This window comes from Sorex araneus, chromosome 2 (genome assembly GCF_027595985.1).
Source record: "Sorex araneus isolate mSorAra2 chromosome 2, mSorAra2.pri, whole genome shotgun sequence".
Taxonomy (NCBI): Eukaryota; Metazoa; Chordata; class Mammalia; order Eulipotyphla; family Soricidae; genus Sorex; species Sorex araneus.
In genome coordinates this window covers 232,090,649-232,107,413 of record NC_073303.1, presented here as the reverse complement: position 1 = coordinate 232,107,413, position 16,765 = coordinate 232,090,649, and the positions used below count along the sequence as shown (strand labels likewise).

General features: G+C 59.4%; 1 protein-coding gene across 4 annotated transcripts in view; it reads left to right on the top strand.

Moving 5' to 3' along the window:
• Nucleotides 1-16,765, top strand: part of UNC13A (unc-13 homolog A) — a 43,057-nt gene that overhangs the window by 3,802 nt on the left and 22,490 nt on the right. For 3 of the 4 annotated variants that reach the window (XM_055127318.1, XM_055127319.1, XM_055127317.1), the window contains exons 2-20: nt 2,058-2,087; nt 2,503-2,602; nt 3,143-3,260; nt 3,579-3,702; nt 4,123-4,196; nt 4,380-4,434; nt 5,746-5,781; nt 7,165-7,372; nt 8,324-8,902; nt 9,265-9,373; nt 9,866-9,912; nt 11,226-11,304; nt 11,841-11,912; nt 12,087-12,306; nt 13,627-13,854; nt 14,456-14,597; nt 14,680-14,849; nt 15,669-15,784; nt 16,430-16,593. In XM_055127318.1, coding sequence (XP_054983293.1) covers nt 2,058-2,087; nt 2,503-2,602; nt 3,143-3,260; nt 3,579-3,702; nt 4,123-4,196; nt 4,380-4,434; nt 5,746-5,781; nt 7,165-7,372; nt 8,324-8,902; nt 9,265-9,373; nt 9,866-9,912; nt 11,226-11,304; nt 11,841-11,912; nt 12,087-12,306; nt 13,627-13,854; nt 14,456-14,597; nt 14,680-14,849; nt 15,669-15,784; nt 16,430-16,593 — 2,671 coding nt within the window. Of the gene's footprint in view, nt 1-2,057; nt 2,088-2,502; nt 2,603-3,142; nt 3,261-3,578; nt 3,703-4,122; nt 4,197-4,379; nt 4,435-5,745; nt 5,782-7,164; nt 7,373-8,323; nt 8,903-9,264; nt 9,374-9,865; nt 9,913-11,225; nt 11,305-11,511; nt 11,518-11,840; nt 11,913-12,086; nt 12,307-13,626; nt 13,855-14,455; nt 14,598-14,679; nt 14,850-15,668; nt 15,785-16,429; nt 16,594-16,765 lie in introns of all 4 variants that reach the window. The other variant, XM_055127316.1, reaches the window with a different exon arrangement.

Below are 16,765 nucleotides of genomic sequence, written 5' to 3'. Positions count from 1 at the left end.
ATCTGGCGCCCCATAGGGTCCCCGGAGCCCCGCCAGGAATGATCCCTGAGGCGCAGTGTCAGGAGTCAGCTCTGGGTATCATCGGGTGTGGCCCAAAAGCCAAAAAATAACAAGAAACCAATGCTCAGAATGAAGCCGAGAAAGAGGGAGAGGAGGGGGCGGTAGGGAGAACCCTCCTAATCGCCCCAGTTCCGGCCGCAGAGCCGAGGCTGGCCGGGCCGAGCCCCCCACCGTGCGGAGGCGCCGCCCACGTGACGCAGCCTTATAAATAGCCGCGACCAGAGCGCCGGCCCCGCAGGGGAGGGGAGACTCCTGGCACCCCCACGCCCGCTTCCCCGCTCCTGGCCTCGCCCCCCCTTCTCCTCTCCCCCCCGCCCCCCGCGCTAACCCCGCCCTCCCCGCCGGGCGGGGGGGAGGGACAGGAACCCCACCCCATTGCTCCCAGCGCTGCTGCCAGCAGGACCGGCTCCAGCTCCACCCCCTGCCTCTGTCCCCTTCCTTTTCTCCATCCACTTCACAAGTGTGTGCATGCGAGTGTCTGCGCGCACGTGTGCGTGTGTGCACACGTGTACATGCACGCATGTGTGTCGTGTGTGTGGGCATGCATGTCTGTGTATGTGTGTGTTCATGCATGCACGTGTGGGAGTGCACACAAGTGTCTCACTGGCCTTCTTCCCTTCCCTCCCCTGGTGGAGCCCTGGCCTTTCAAGCTAAGCCACACGCCCTCCCCAGGCATGAGACCATCAGTGCCCCCAGCCCCACTCTGCCCTGGGACCTAGGAACTGAGACCTCATGGCTGGAACTGAGAGGAGGGAGCAGCAGGAGCTCAGAGAGGGTGATGCACTGGCCCAGGGTCATACAGCCCAGTAAGCTGGACTTGGTACAGCCCCTCCCAGTGGAGGGCCCCCCTCAAAGGCAACCGTGGGTGTGGTGGTCCTGACACCCGGTAGGTTGGCGTGAGAGCATTCCGGCTTCCACAACACTGAGCATTTCACCCAGTGCTTCAGGGTGTCTGTGCCCCTCCGGCCTCTGCTGGCCGCTCCAAGGAAGTGTTTCCCTCCAGACCGTGAGGAGCGGAGGCCAGGGCAGGCGCAGGCAGGGCGAGTCCACCCCGCGCGGCACCGTGCAGGACAGAGCGCGGTGTTGGCGTGGGGCTGGAGGGAGCCAGGCCCGGAGCAGCTGCGTGCTTCGTGCTTCTGTGGAACAGCTTCAGCTGCTTTACCACAGCCCAGGCGGGGAGACAGCACGCGGGGAGGGGGCTTGCCTCACGCACCAGGAATGCTCCCTGAGCATAGAGCCAGGAGTCATCCTGACCACTGCCGGGCGTGGCCCCAACAGCAAAAAACAAATCTACAAGCCTGAGGACCCCCCTCCTGCCCCCGCGTGGCCCAGGGGATGGTTTGCTGCTGGAGCCACGTGACAACCCCACGTGGAATCGGGGTACGCCTTCCTTCTGCTCTGCGGCTGCAGGTCTGTGCGCCCAAGCTCCGTGGTGGGGCTCGCTACCCTGCCCAGACCCTTGGAATATGGACTCCTACTGCCCCACCCAGGAGAGATGTGCTGGGTCAGTGGGGCAGGAGTCTCACTGGCCTAACTAGTAAGGGCCTGAGGGGCTTTGGAGATGGTCTTTCTCCCGTAGCCTCCCTTCTCTTCCTCCCCTTCCTCTGCAGCAGTCCTGGAGGGCTTCCTGGAGGAGGTGTCTCTACCACCCAGCTCCTTCTGTTGAATCTTGGCTTATTTTTTTGAGTAAAGGCTGGGGAGTTTGTGGGAGAGTCTGATGGGGAGAAGGGGGGGGGTAAGAACTGCTCCCAATCCTGTCCAAATTTCCTTCCAGCCTGAGATTTGCCTGTGGTTATGTGTCTGATGGCCTCTCTCTCTCCCTTCTCCCTGCCTCCTCCTCCTCATGCCCCATCTCTGTCTCTGCCTCTGTCTCTCTCCTATGTCTGTTCTTCTGTCTCTGTCTTTATCTCTGCCCTCCACCCCCACTTCCCGTTTTGCTGTCTGTATCCCCTCCCCTCCTCTCCCCCTCCCTTCCCTATCTCTGTCTCTCTCCACAGTCAAAAAAGCCAAGTTTGATGGTGCCCAAGGTGAGTAGTGGCTCTGTCTGTCCTGTCTGTCCTGTTTGTCCGTCTGTCCGTCTGTCTCTCAGCGGGGACAGGGCTCTTTGAACCAGCCCTGGGGCCTGTGTGTCTGTGCTGGGGGTGGTGGAGCTCGCTCAGCGGGGAGGACCCCCAGGCAGGGCGGGAGTGTTTTGGGGAGTGTCTGTAACCCCAGAAATGCCGGTGACATCTCAGAGTGACTTTGCCTTCCTGTCTGGGCTCCTGTCCCCTTGGCTAACCTCCAGACTCTTGGGCGGGGCCATTTCTAAGGGGCCAGTACTGGAGCCCTCACCCCCAGCTCCAGTGTCCGCAGTGCTCAGAGGGATTGGGGGGTGCGGAGTGCTGTTCAGGGACGTGACCAGGGGGGACCTGAGCCCCAGCCAACCCCAGTCTCACCACACAGAGAAGTTCAACACGTACGTGACGCTGAAGGTGCAGAATGTGAAGAGCACGAGCGTGGCCGTCCGAGGCAGCCAGCCCAGCTGGGAGCAGGACTTCATGTTGTGAGTCTCGCCTGTGCTCATGGCCCGCCGCCATCTGCCTGCAGGCAGCCTCGGGGTGTTTTTAAACCTGCAGAGCGTGGCCTGTGGCTCCTCCAGGGGCTCACCCGTCCAACCCGTATCTTTGTTCCTTCGTTAGCCGCTCTCTACGCTGGCCAGGAGGCCAGCCCGGCCCGCTGCCCGGTGACCCGGCTACGGGGTTCTTTCCCCAGAGGAAGTGTTTTGAAAGTCAGGGTGGGGGCATGACTGGAGAAACGGGTCGGCAGATCCCTGCACCTGTGCGCTCCCTGCCCCAGCCCATCTGGGACAGAGCTTTCCCACCGGCTAACGGGAGTGCACGGAACTGGCTGGGCGGCTTATGAATCCCAAAATAACACATCTCTAGCTGTTACACCCCGCTGCCCCCCATAGCAGCCCGCCTCACTCAGACCCGACTGGGCTCTCCCTAGCCCGCCATGCCTGCGTCTGAACTCCAGCTGGTTGCGTGTCTCTGGGCCTCGGGGCTGGCTCCCACCCCTTCACTGTCCTCTCCTCCCCACACAGCGAGATTAACCGGCTGGACTTGGGACTGATGGTGGAGGTGTGGAACAAAGGCCTCATCTGGGACACGATGGTGGGCATTGTGTGGATCCCGCTGCGGACCATCCGCCAATCCAATGAGGTGAGGGCTGCACTCAGGGTTTGGAGGAGAGGGACGTTCACAACAGGTGGTAGGTAGACATCTGGGGGCTGTTGGGGTGCCACCAGCAGCACGAAGGCCCAGACTCCACCTGCTTGCTCTGGCCCAGTGGGACTGCCAGCGCACAGCTATTCCATCTGCATTCCAGCTGGTGAGAGAAAGGTGAGGAAGGAAGGGGTCAGCCTTCAGGGTCAAAAGTCCTCACCCTCATCTCCCAGAGCAGTGCAGGAGGGTGTCAGGATAGGTTTCCTTTGCTGGCCAGGTGCAGAGGTGCCTGAGGGCTCTGGTCTGTCCCCTCAGGAGGGCCCAGGGGAGTGGCTGACGCTGGACTCACAGGTCATCATGGCTGACAGCGAGATCTGTGGCACCAAGGGCCCCACCTTCCACCGCATCCTTCTGGACACACGCTTTGAGCTGCCACTGGGTGAGTGTGGCCTGGCCAGGGTTTCCTGGGCATTCCTTGAGTGGGCAGGCACTACAAGTGGGCAAAGGCTGAATGGGCGTGGTCTGTTGAATGGGTGTGGTTGGGTGGGCGGGGCCTGTGGCTTCCCCACTGAAAGACAGGGTGTGAGTGGTTTGGGGGAGCCCTGGCCACAGGGGATGGCTGATGCGGGGGTTGGAGGTTGGGAGAAACCGAGACTGAGACACAAAAAGAGCCAAGAGACAGGCACCACGAGACATCCGTGCCTCTTCCCTGGGAACTCTCTGCCCCCTCCTGTGGCCCCGTGGACCCCCTGCGCCCCCATCCTCCCTCCACCTCTTAACCAGGGGCGGGACCTCTCTGTGGTGTGAGGTGCTGGGTGTGGGCAGGACCTGGGAACTCACGGCGGGGGTCCCCCGGCAGATATTCCTGAGGAGGAGGCACGCTACTGGGCCAAGAAGCTAGAGCAGCTGAACGCCATGCGGGACCAGGACGAGGTGAGTCGGCCCCTCCCCAGGCCGTGGGCCAGCATGCACAGCGTTCACATCACGCATCACCCCCATCTGTTTACCTCTGGTGCACCATGCCCCCCATTTACCCTCGTGTCTGCAGAGAGAGGGTCTGGGAGGCTGTGGGAGGAGGCGGGACAGAGGCTCTGACAGCCCTCCCCCTCCTCTCAGTATTCGTTCCATGATGAGCCGGACAAGCCCCTCCCCGTCCCCAGCAACCAGTGCTGTAAGTATCTGCCTGCCACGTGTGTCCATGGACCTGCCCACCCCTGTGACCCCGTCCTCCCCTCACGGATCCCCACTGGCCTGTACCCCCACTTGCCCCAATAGACCCATGTTCAGAGAAACAGGAATCTCTGGGGTGTGGGTGTGAATACCTGTTGCTCTGTCCACACGCCCCATGGATCCCCCTCTTTGAAGTGGGGGCTTCTCTGAGTGACGGAGTCTCCAGACCACGGGGAGAGGCCTGGGAGATGCAGGGCAGAAACCAAGGGTTGTCAATGACCCCAGAGGGAGTGCAGAGGCCAAGCCCACAGTGAGTGTCCCAGCAGCACACATATACACATTCACATACATACACATGTGTACATGCACATGCTCATACGCATGCACACAAACACCGTGCATGTACACACAATGCACACATGTATGCATAAACATGTGCACATACACACATGCACACAAGGACACACGCATACATACACACAGAGATGCATGTACACATGCATACAACACACGTGCACATAACACAGTGGCCGCAGGAGCACCAGCATGTTTGACCTGGAGCACTTGCCCCTGCCCCACTCCAGGTTCTTTTATTTTTCCAATTCACATTTTTGGAGTCCCACGGAGCATGCTCAGGGTTGAGCAGGGCCACCTCTGCTGGTGCTCAGGGGCCAGACTCAGGGCTTCGCGCCTGCTGACAGGTGCTCTGCTGCTTCAACCACACTTCAGCCCCCTTTTTTTTCAGTTATTGTGTGCATGTGCACAGGCACACATATTACATGTATGTGCACGTGTGTCTGTGTATGTGTGTGTGTGTCCATGTGAGCGTGTGTGTACTCAGGGCCTCACTGTTCACTGCAGAGACACATCTGGAGCCAGCTGAAGGCCCCTTTCTCAGGATGCTGCATCCCGGGCTGCCGGGCAGGTGGGGAGACTCAGGGTTCACTCTCCCTGAGCTGCACAGGTTGTGTGACTGCTCCACCCCCCTGATCACAGACTCTTGCTGCAGGTTCAGCAAAAACATACAAAGCCTGTGTGGGGCTGTGTGGGCCAGGAATGGGCCCGCAGGGGGCTGAGGGGCCATGCACAGGCAGCAGGACCCAGACCTGGGGGGCGGGAAGCCTCCAGGGTCATTTTGCTGCTTGTGAGCTGAGCCTCGGGCGGGCGAACGGGTGGATTCCTGCAGGGGGCGGTCAGATGCCACAGGAGGAGCAGGTCTGGGGTGCAAGAAGAGGAGGGCCCTGCCCCCAGCCCCCCCTCATCATCTCTGCCCTCTGTACCCTGTCATCACCTGTGCTCCTTCTCTTTGTAGGCAACTGGAATTATTTTGGCTGGGGCGAACAGCAGAGTAAGTGAAACTAAGTGGGGGTGGCTGAGGGGGCTGGGGCCCAGGGACCCCGAGACACCCTGCAAGTGTCTTTGTTGGCATGTGGGGACCAGAGGGTGGGAAAGGTCTCATGCCCCAACATGGATGTATTTGGGGGGTCCTGCTGTGTCTGGGGGGCGTGTGCAGGGGGACGGGGGGGGTGTTGCCCACCGGCCCTGCCTACCCCCAGCCTCATTATAACTTCATCCCCCTCCCCTTCGTCTTTCACTTTTGTCTTCTCCTTCCTCCTTTTCTACGAAAACTAATCCAGAGACCTGTGGTAGAAAGTGGGGACCCCAGGCAGGACAGGCAGGACCACCCACCCCCTCCTCAACTTTCCTGAGTGCCAGTAACTTTCCTCTGATTTGCCCCTTGGGAAGGAGACAGCGCACCCCCAATCAAGAGCTTTTTCTGCCTAAGGAATCTGCTCTGTTTCCCTAATTCCACCTCTCAGTTCTCTCTTCCGCCCTCCTTGACCTCCATGTCCCCACATCTGGGAGAGAAGATTGTGCAGGGGGGTTTCCCAAGACCCTGATGTAAAACCCTTTGTCAAAGACAAGAGGCAGAGGCTGGAGCCATAGCACAGCGGGTAGGGCACTTGCCTCTCATGTGGCCAACCTGGGTTCAATTCCCAGCATCCCATATGGTCCCCCAGGAGTAATTCCTGAGTGCAGAGCCAGAAGTAACACCTGTGCATCGCCAGGTGTGACCCAAAAAGGAAAAAAATAGATGAGGCAGAAACAGATTTGGCCTAAATAGGCAGTGGTTGGCTGAGAAGGCCTGAGAGTGACTAGCCTACTACACACACACACACACACACACACACACACACACACACACACACACACATACATGCACATACACACATGCACACACACCCATGTGTACACATGCATACCTTGTGCATGCACGCATACATACACAGGTTTGTGTATGCACATACATGCACACACGCCTGTGCATGCACACACATACATATGTGTGTACTGTGCATGCACACATGCACACACATGCATGCACACACATGCCTGTGCATGCACATACAGACATACATACACCACTTCATACACATACACACGCATATGCTTGTGTGTGCATATACACACATGCACACACATGTCCAAAGCAGACCCTGAGTCAAAGGAAGGTGGCGGACTTCACTAGGAACAAATAATTAGAAAAAAAGACTGAATCCAGCAGGAAGAAATTTGCGTCTGGCTTTTCCCTGTCTTGTTCCTGAAAGCTAGATCTCTATTAGCATGGCCGCAGACCCTTCATTCTGATATGGATCCTCTGGGACTTAACGGGCAGAGTCTGAGAGGCTCCTTCCCTCTTGGCTGTCCTCTCTCACCTCCCTGCTCTCAGATGACGACCCAGACAGTGCTGTGGATGACCGTGACAGTGACTATCGCAGCGAGACCAGCAACAGCATCCCACCCCCCTACTACACCACGTCACAGCCCAACGCCTCGGTGCACCAGTACTCGGTGCGGCCGCCACCCCTGGGCTCCCGGGAGTCCTACAGTGACTCCATGCACAGCTACGAGGATTTCTCCGAGCCAAGGGCCCTCAGGTAGCCAGTGGTGCAGGGACCATGTGTACATGTGTGTGTGTTTGTATGTGTGCATGAACACATGTGTGTACACCTGTACATGTGTAAGTGCATTGTGCAGTGTATGCACGTGTGTATGCATGTGCATGCACGTGTGTGTTTGTGTGCATTTGTGTGTTTATGCATGTGCACCTGGATGCACATGTGTCTGCACACATGTATGCATGTGTATTGTGCACACATGTATGCATGTGTGTCCATGTATGTGTGCATGTGTGTGTATAGCTGGGCGTGGAGGAAGGCAGATTTAGGGAAGTGACACCCAGCCTTTTTCATAGGCAACACAATCACATCCTTTTTTGTTTTGGGGCCACATCCAGCAATGCTCAGGGCTTACCCCTGGCTCTGCTCTCAGGAGTTACTCCTGGCGGTGCTCGGGGGACCCTCTGAGGTGCCAGGGATCAAATCCAGGTCAGCTGCATGCAAGGCAAATGCCCTCCCACTGTACTATCTCTCTGGCCTCTTTTTTCTTTTTTTAAAACCAAAAATCTTGTTTGTTTGTTTAAACCAAACATCTCTTTGGAGCTGGAGCAATAATGCTGCAGGTTCGGTTTCTGGCATCCCATAGTCCCCTGAGTACCGCCATGAGTAATTTCTGATGCAGAACCAGGAGTAACCCCTGAGCACCACAAGGTGTGGCCCCCAAACCAAAAGAGATAAAATAAATGAAACATCTCACAAGAAAATACCATGAGCTTAACATAAAAGATCTGCCCTGTCTTTGAACTCTGGGATGATTCCTGGTGATCGGGGGACCTTATGAGGTGCTGGGGATCGAACCTGGGTTGCCACATGCAAGGTGAGCACCCTCCCCACTGTGTGAGTCTAGATTTTAGGTCCAGGCCTTGGGGAAGGCCCCGGAAGGCACCTTGGAGTAGGCTCTGCCCTCACCTGAGCCCTCCTCTCTCACAGCCCCACAGGCAGCAGCCGCTACGCCTCGTCAGGGGAGCTGAGCCAGGGCAGCTCCCAGCTGAGTGAGGACTTCGACCCTGACGAGCAGAGCCTGCAGGGCTCCGAGCTGGACGATGAGAGGGACCGGGACTCCTACCACTCCTGCCACAGCTCCGTGAGCTGCCACAAGGACTCACCCCACTGGGACCAAGACGAGGAGCTGGACGAGGAGCTGGATGACTACCTGGAGGAGGAGCTGGAAGAGGAGCTGGAGGAGGAGCTGGAGGAGGAGCTGGAGGAGGAGGAGGAGCTGGAGGAGGAGGAAGAACTGGAAGAGGAGGAGGAGGAGTTGGAAGAGGAGGAGGAGGAGGAGGAGGTGCCGGATGACATCAGGGCTTATGCCCAAGAGGTGACTGTGGATGAGCCCAAGGACTTCAAGCGCGTCAGCCTTCCGCCAGCTTCCCCAGAGAAGGACAAAGCCCCGGCTGTGCCCCCTGAGACCCCCGATGTGGCCCAGGTGGCTCCTGGGCCCCCTGTACCAGAAGAGGTGCCAGCAGCTGAGCAGCCGGACGACAATGAGCCCCCTAAGGATGAGGAGAGGTAAGAGGGTGGCCATTGGTGCATGCCAGGAGTCAGCTACCCTGGGAAGTGGGAGCGGCTGCTGGAAGATGTGGTTCATGGGAGGAGCTCAGGCAGGAGGCCTCAGACAGGCCGGAGCCCTCAGTGGACCCGCCAGGGCTGAGGGTGCCCGGGGTCAGAGGTCTGTCTGTAGCAGGAGGGACTGCAAGCTGCAAAGAGACGGGGGCCAGGAGGTGGCAACAAGCGCCAGGGACCCAAAGGGATCCACAGAGGGAACAGGGTGGCAGGTGGAAAGAGGGACATACAGGCTCTAAGGTCCAGGGGGCGGACAGTGAGGGTGGACGGAGAGTCAGTCCAAGCCTCACGGACTTGCCTTGCTGCAGTTTCAGGCCGAGAGAGGACGAGGAAGGCCATGAGGGTCAGGACTCCATGTCCAGGGCCAAGGCCAACTGGCTGCGAGCCTTCAACAAGGTGCGGATGCAGCTCCAGGAGGTGAGCGAGGGCAGGGCCTGGCCACGCCCAGGGCCACGCCCACCCCACAGCTCTAGTGCGGCCACGCCCACATCTGAACGCCATGCCCACACCGCCCTTTCCCCTTTGCCACGCCCACGTGCCCTTTCTCCCCATTTTTCCTTGACCCTGCCTACTCCTGAATGGCATGCCCTTGCCTTTCTTTCCTGGTCATGTCCACCTGCGGGGTGACCAGGCACAGTGCAGGTTCCATCCACCTGGCCTCCCTACATTCTGTTCCTTTCCTGGCCTCATCTACAGATCACGTGGTCACGCCCACGGATAATGCGAGAATACCCGCTCCTCGGACCCTGGTCTCGGTCCTTTTCTGGCCCCCTTTGGCTCAAGGAATTGAGGGCCATGACCAGTCAAGGACTCAGGAAGGACTAGGACAGGGTCACCTGAGTCTCAGCCTGAAGCGGGGCGTGTGCGGGGCCCCTGACTACTAACCGCATCTGTCCATCTGTCCCACAGGCCCGCGGGGAAGGAGACCTATCTAAGTCCCTTTGGTTCAAAGGCGGGTGAGTCCGGCCGAGATGTGCAGGGGTGACCCCAGAGAGCTCGAGCCTCAGGCAGCCCGCAGGAGGCCTCACCGGGTGCCCACAGGAGGTGGGGGGGACTGTTTCCCAACCTTCCCGGCTGCAGCAAACCCCTTGCTTGGCACTCAGCTCAGAGGGGGGCGTTCCTGGGAGGCCTTGCACAGAAAACCTGTTGGAGTCCACTGTCCTGCAACCGCGTGCTCAGGGCTTACTCCTGCCTCTGCACTTTGTGCCTTAAATTCATAAGCTAAGGACTATTTGTCATGGGTTGTGTTCAACTTTTGGATAGTGAGGTTTGAGGGTGCCAGAATTTTTACAGTGTGGAGGGCACTTGCCTTGCTTTCAACTGACCAGGGTTCAACACCCCCAGACCCCCAAAAAAGGAGTGATCTCAGAGTGCAGAGCCAGGAATAGTCCTTGAGCACTGCCAAGATATGGCTTTAAAAAAAGGGGGGGAGGTCAGGGAGATAGTACAGTGGGGAGGGCACTCGCCTTGACCATGCTGGCCCAGGTTCCATCCCTGACATCCCACAGGGTCCCAAGCACAGCCACGAGTAATTCCTGAGTGCAGAGCCAGGAATAACCCCTGAGAATCACTGGGTGTGGCCCCCAAACCAAAAACAAACAAAAAACAAAAAAAGGGGTTTGGGTCTTTGGGGGCCATACTCAGTGATACTCAAGGGCTACTCCTAGCTCAGTGCTCAAGGGACTGTGCAGTGGTGGGGATGGAGCTCAGGCCTCTGCTCTCAGCACGCTGAACACCTCCCCAGCTTGTATTTCCAGCTTTAAGCCTCAGTTTCCCTGGATGCAAGGCTTGGGGGCAGTGCTTAGCTGTATTTGCTTCCCTGCACAGTCTGCTCTCCGGGCCGCTGAAGCTCCCAGTGAGGCCTGTGTCAGGAGTGCTGTCAGCTGCTCTCTGACCTAAGACTCCAGACACCCCAGATCTGGGCACCCCGGATCCCGCCGCCAGGCCCATGCTCCTCTGGACCGGTGGGGAAAACCTTTGTCTGCCCTGGCTCGTTTCTGGAAGTCGCAGCCCTTCCCGGCACTGTCGGTCTGAGGATTCCCATCCCTTCTCACACCCATGTTCCTCTCCCTTAAACGATACCAGAAAGTGATATGTGGGTCACTCCGGTCTCCCTGCCCTGTTTAACCCCACTAGCTGCCAACACTCAGTTTTCCAGTGAGATCCCCTTTGGAGATCCTGGGGGAGAGCACTTTGGGGGGAGTACCACCTCAGTGGCTGGGGAGAGGAGCCCCTGCACAGCTGACTCGCCTTCCTCCTGTGCCCGCAGGCCGGGTGGCGGGCTCATCATCATCGATAGCATGCCAGACATCCGCAAGCGGAAGCCCATCCCCCTCGTCAGCGACCTGGTGAGCACCGCCCCTCCTTGCCGCGCGGCCTGGGCCACTGTCCCAGGCAGGTCCACAGTAATGCCCCGCCTGCGCAACTGTTCCTGGCAGACGTGGGGCAGTGCCTGACCCATGCTGCTGTCCCAGGCAGCCCTGGGTGAGGGGCTGATACGGCGCTCTAGAACTAACAGTCTGGTTTCTGCCCTGCATGCTGCGTGGATGCTTTAGGCCATGGTGAGTAAGGGTGGAGGTCAGCCTCTCCCCGAATCCCCCCCAGCACCCTCCGCCAAATATGATCCTCCACTTACCCCAAGGTCCATGGCTTTTGGGAGCCACATTGCACAATTCACAGGTGGGGAAAGAGCAAGTGACACTGCCATGGTGCTTGGTGGGCAGGCGTGGGGGGAGGGCTGCCTTGTGACTGAATTTGGGCCTGGCGGTGGGGTGGGTGCTCATGATCTGGGGTCCCTTCTCATCTGGACCCTCCCTCTGTCACTTCCCAATTCTTTGCGGGTTCTGCTGTGGATTCGGTGGCGGTGACGCCCTGGGGCCTCCAGTCTCTGGTGCAGTCCAGGAAAGCCGGCATCACCTCTGCCTTGGCCTCCAGCACTTTGAACAATGAGGAACTGGTATGTGCGGCACTTCTTGCGGATGGGGGAGGCCATGGGCTAAGGGCCCCTCGGTTTCTAGAGCACCAAAGCACAGCGCCAGGCAGTTCCTGCGCTCAGAGCCGCTGATTCCAGCATGGGGCTGGGGGAGGGACGGGCTCTGTGCCCACCGACCCACTCCCTCCCTCCCCGCAGAAAAACCACGTTTACAAGAAGACCCTGCAAGCCTTAATCTACCCCATCTCCTGCACAACGCCCCACAACTTCGAGGTGTGGACCGCCACCACGCCCACCTACTGCTATGAGTGCGAGGGGCTGCTGTGGGGCATCGCGCGCCAAGGCATGCGCTGCACTGAGTGTGGCGTGAAGTGCCACGAGAAGTGCCAGGACCTTCTCAACGCCGACTGCCTGCAGCGTGAGCCGGGATTGCGAGATGGTGGAGAGGGCCATGGGCAGCTGCAGAGTGCGGGAGTCAGAGGGGTGGGCCTCAATGGGCAGGCCAAGGGGCGGGGCCTAGAGGGTAGGGCCTATGGGCAGGCTGAGGGGGCGGGACCCAATGGACAGATGAAGGGGTGGGGCCAAAAGGTGGGATCCAATAGGCAGACTATGAGCGGGAGGGGCGGGGCCAGGGGAGGGCTAGCACAGGACTGAGTGTGTGATCCGCTAAGGTAGGGGCGGGGCAATGGTATGAATGGGTGTGGCCAGGGAAGGGGCGGGCCTTAAGCTAGAAAGGACGGGTCTCAGTGGATACAGGGCAGAGCAGGGACAGGGCAGCTGCACTTCATCAGTGGGTAGGAGGAGCTCTCTGAGGTGGACGGGGCATGAGCCAAGGGCGTGGGGGCTAGGGGGCTGGCCCGCCAGACCCAAACTCCTTCCCGTGTGAGGGTCAGATTAGGGCATGAGAAGGTTGTGCGCTGCTCCCCTGAGCACAACAGGAGTGATCCCTGAGTGCAGAACCAGGAGGAACCCCTGAGCATCGCTGAGTGTGGCCCAAAAACCAAAATCAAAAGTTAGAGGGTGGGAAAAGTGGAACAGAGGAGCAGGAGGGCCAGAGGGGGGAGGCATGAGGTGTGGTGCAGGGTTGAGGTTATTGCCAAGGGGACCCTAAAGAGGGCTGGAGCGATAGCACAGCGGGTAGAGTGTTTGCTTTGCACGCGGCTGACCTTGGTTCGATCCCCGGCATCCCATATGGTCCCCCTAGCAGCACCAGGAGTAAACCCTTGAGCATCACCGGGTGTGACCCAAAAAGCAACAAAAATGGGGGGACCCTAAAAAGAGAGACAGTGGTTTCCCTGGGAGAAAACTTGGGGATGAGAGTTAGGGTTATCTCAGAAGCAGGCAGGGGGCTCAGATAGGGGCCATAGGGGTAGTACAGTGGGCAGGATATTTGCTTTGCAATCAGTCAATTCAAGTCCCATCCCCGGTACCCCATATTGAGCCTGCCAGGATTGATTCCTGAGGGCAGAGCCTGGAGTCAGCCTTGAGCATTGCTGGGTGTGGCCCAGCTAAGTAAGTGAGGAGCCCAGAATGAGGTTTGAAGGGATCAGGAGCCAGTAGGGCCTCTATCCTGGCAGGGAGCTGCAGCCCTCGCTTTCAGAGGGTGTGGAGAGGGAGGGTGCTGGCGCGGCGAGTGCAGGCCTGCAATGGTGGCGTGGGGCAGAGGGGCTGGTGCCATGCAGGGAAGAGGGCACTGGCATGGGTTGGGTGCCAGCCCAACCCGGTGGTGCTCTTGCAGGGGCGGCGGAGAAGAGCTCCAAGCATGGCGCCGAGGACCGCACGCAGAACATCATCATGGTGCTCAAGGACCGCATGAAGATCCGGGAGCGCAACAAACCCGAGATCTTCGAGCTCATCCAGGAGATCTTTGCCGTGACCAAGTCAGCGCACACACAGCAGATGAAGGCTGTCAAGCAGAGTGTGCTGGACGGCACGTCCAAGTGGTCAGCCAAGATCAGCATCACAGGTGAGGCTGGGGGCGGGCCGAGCCCCTCAACTGCGCTGCGCAGGGACAGAGATGGGAGCCAGGCAGGAGGGACAAGGCCTCAAGTACGAGGCATCTGCAGTTCCAATGAAGGGCCTGCAGGTGGCAGCATGGAGTACACACCTGAGGGTATCCACTCAGGACTCACCCGACCCCTTCCCATCCTTCACAGGCTGAGGGCTCCCTGGGAGGCCACTGGCCAGCCTGGGCACCCAGAGGTGGAGGTGGCCAGGAGACACCTCCGCCAAGTGGCCAGAAATGTGGGTGTCTGTGGTTTCCCGGGTTGCCAGGGCGGCTCACACCTGCTTGGTGGTTGTGATAAGCCAGGGCACTTGCTTCACGTGCTCATGCCTACTCTCGTGCTGATGCTCCCTGCTTGCTGGCCACAGTGCTCCTGCCCCCCAGGTGCCCACAGTGTTGTGACCTGGAGGCTCCTGGACCACAGGACCAGCGTGTGGCACGTGGGCGACTCCTGGGATCCGGCTCAGGGTCTCACGCTGGCCAGGTGGCCACGCTGGCCTCAGGCTCCCCTGGGGCTCTGCTGATGGCTTCAACCGCCTGTGTCTATCCTGTGTGTCTGCAGTGGTCTGCGCCCAGGGCTTGCAGGCAAAGGACAAGACGGGATCCAGTGACCCATATGTCACCGTCCAGGTCGGGAAGACCAAGAAGCGGACGAAGACCATCTATGGGAACCTGAACCCCGTGTGGGAAGAGAACTTCCACTTGTGAGTGGCCCTCGTGCTCGCAGGGGGCTCAGCGGAGAGGGTCAGCTGAGTCCCCATAGCCCCTGACCCCTCTCGCCCACAGCGAGTGCCACAACTCCTCCGACCGCATCAAGGTGCGTGTCTGGGACGAGGACGACGACATCAAATCCCGGGTGAAGCAGCGCTTCAAGAGGGAGTCTGATGACTTCCTGGGGCAGACCATCATCGAGGTGCGGACGCTGAGCGGCGAGATGGACGTGTGGTACAACCTGGGTGAGCCCGCGGGGACACACAGTTTGGGGAGAGGGGGTAGAGGGGCTGATCTGATGAAAGAGGCAGGGTCTACCATTCCCAGTCTGATGGGGGAGGCCCAAGCTGCTGAGGGAGGCAGGGTCTGTGGACTCCAATCTAATGAGGGAGGCAAGGTCTGAGAGCCCCAATCTGATGGGGGAGGCAAGGTCTGGGCCCCAATCTGATGTCAGAGTAGGCTGTATGGATCCCAACCTAACAGAGGGGGTAGGGTCAATGAGCCTAAGCTGAGGGGACAGGAAAAAGCCAGTCTGAGGGACGCACGCAAGGTGCAGGAGCTGTGGCTTGCTGAGAGGAAATACACATGTTCCCTCTTTTTTTTTTTCTTTTTGGGTCACACCTGGCGATGCACAGGAGTTACTCCTGGCTCTGTACTCAGGAATCACTCCTGGTGGTGTTCAGGGGACCATATGGGATGCTGGGAATCGAACCCGGGTTGGCCGCGTGCAAGGCAAACGTCCTACCCGCTGTGCTATCACTCCAGCCCCTACATGTTCCCTCTTGATGGGGGAGGCAGGAAGCAAGACTTGGAGCTCCTAGTCTGAGAAGAGAGGCACGTGCCCAGAAATGCTCAGAGTCCATCCTGCAAGCTTGGTCTGATGGGGGAAGCAGGGCCCAGGGCCTCTCGCCTGAAGAGGGAGGCGCACCCTGGAACTGGGTCTGGTGGGAAGCAGAGGCGGAAGGAGAAGCAGGCCCTAGGGAGTATCCGGGGCCTCTCTGGGAAGTCGGGGCCAGGGTCAGCAGGCAGTGCTGCATGCCATCCACCGCCCTTCGCTCCCGCAGACAAGCGCACAGACAAGTCAGCCGTGTCAGGCGCCATCCGGCTGCACATCAGTGTGGAGATCAAAGGCGAGGAGAAGGTGGCACCCTACCATGTGCAGTACACCTGCCTGCACGAGGTGAGGGCTGCCCTCCCAGCATCCTGGACGGCAACATTCCTCCTCACCCATCATGGCCCAGTGCCCTTCCCCTGACTCTGGGAAGCCCACCAGGATCTCCGCTCCCAGCACTGGGTGCCTCCATCTGTCCCAGCCCTGACAAGTTGAGGGAGAGCTGTTCAGCCTTTCACCTGGGTGCTCCTGGGCAGAACCCCTTAATTGAGTGAATAAATGGTACTGAGTGACTAGGTAAAAGGAGGGAGGGATACATGGAGGGCCAGGCAGGTGGGTGTATGGTCAGACCCTTGGAGCTCCAATGAGTTGACAGGGTCGGGGGGCTGGGGAATACTTAGAAGATGGGTCAGTAGAGACTTGGGGAGATGGGGGGTAGGGTGGATGGTGGTGTGGATGTATGGGTCCATTAACAGATGAGTTGGCAGGTGAGTTTGAGGGTAATTGGATGAGTGGGTGGATGGGTGATTGAGTGGTGGGTGGGAGGACGGATGGGGGATGGCGGATAGAGACCTGAAATGCTGGATGTTGGCTGCCGGGTGGGTCGTGAGTGGGTGAGGGAACCTGTGAGACTGCGGGGACTCGGCCTGCCTTCCCCTGTGGCCTGGCCCCGCTGTGCTCCCCAACATTCACTGGCTCCTCCCATGGCCATAGAACCTGTTCCACTTCGTGACGGACGTGCAGAACAATGGGGTGGTGAAGATTCCAGACGCCAAGGGGGATGACGCGTGGAAGGTTTATTACGATGAGACGGCGCAAGAGGTGGTGGACGAGTTCGCCATGCGCTACGGTGTTGAGTCCATCTACCAAGCGATGACGTGAGGCTCGGGTGGGCGTGGGCGGCCCCCTGGGGGCCAGGGAAGCCCAGGCAGATGAGAGCCAGGGTGAGGAGCAGAGGTGGGCTGGGGGCATGGGGGGGAGCCAGGGAGGAGGACGGAGTGAGAGCACAGTGGGGAGGGCGCTCGCCTTGCAGGCTGATGACCCCGGCCT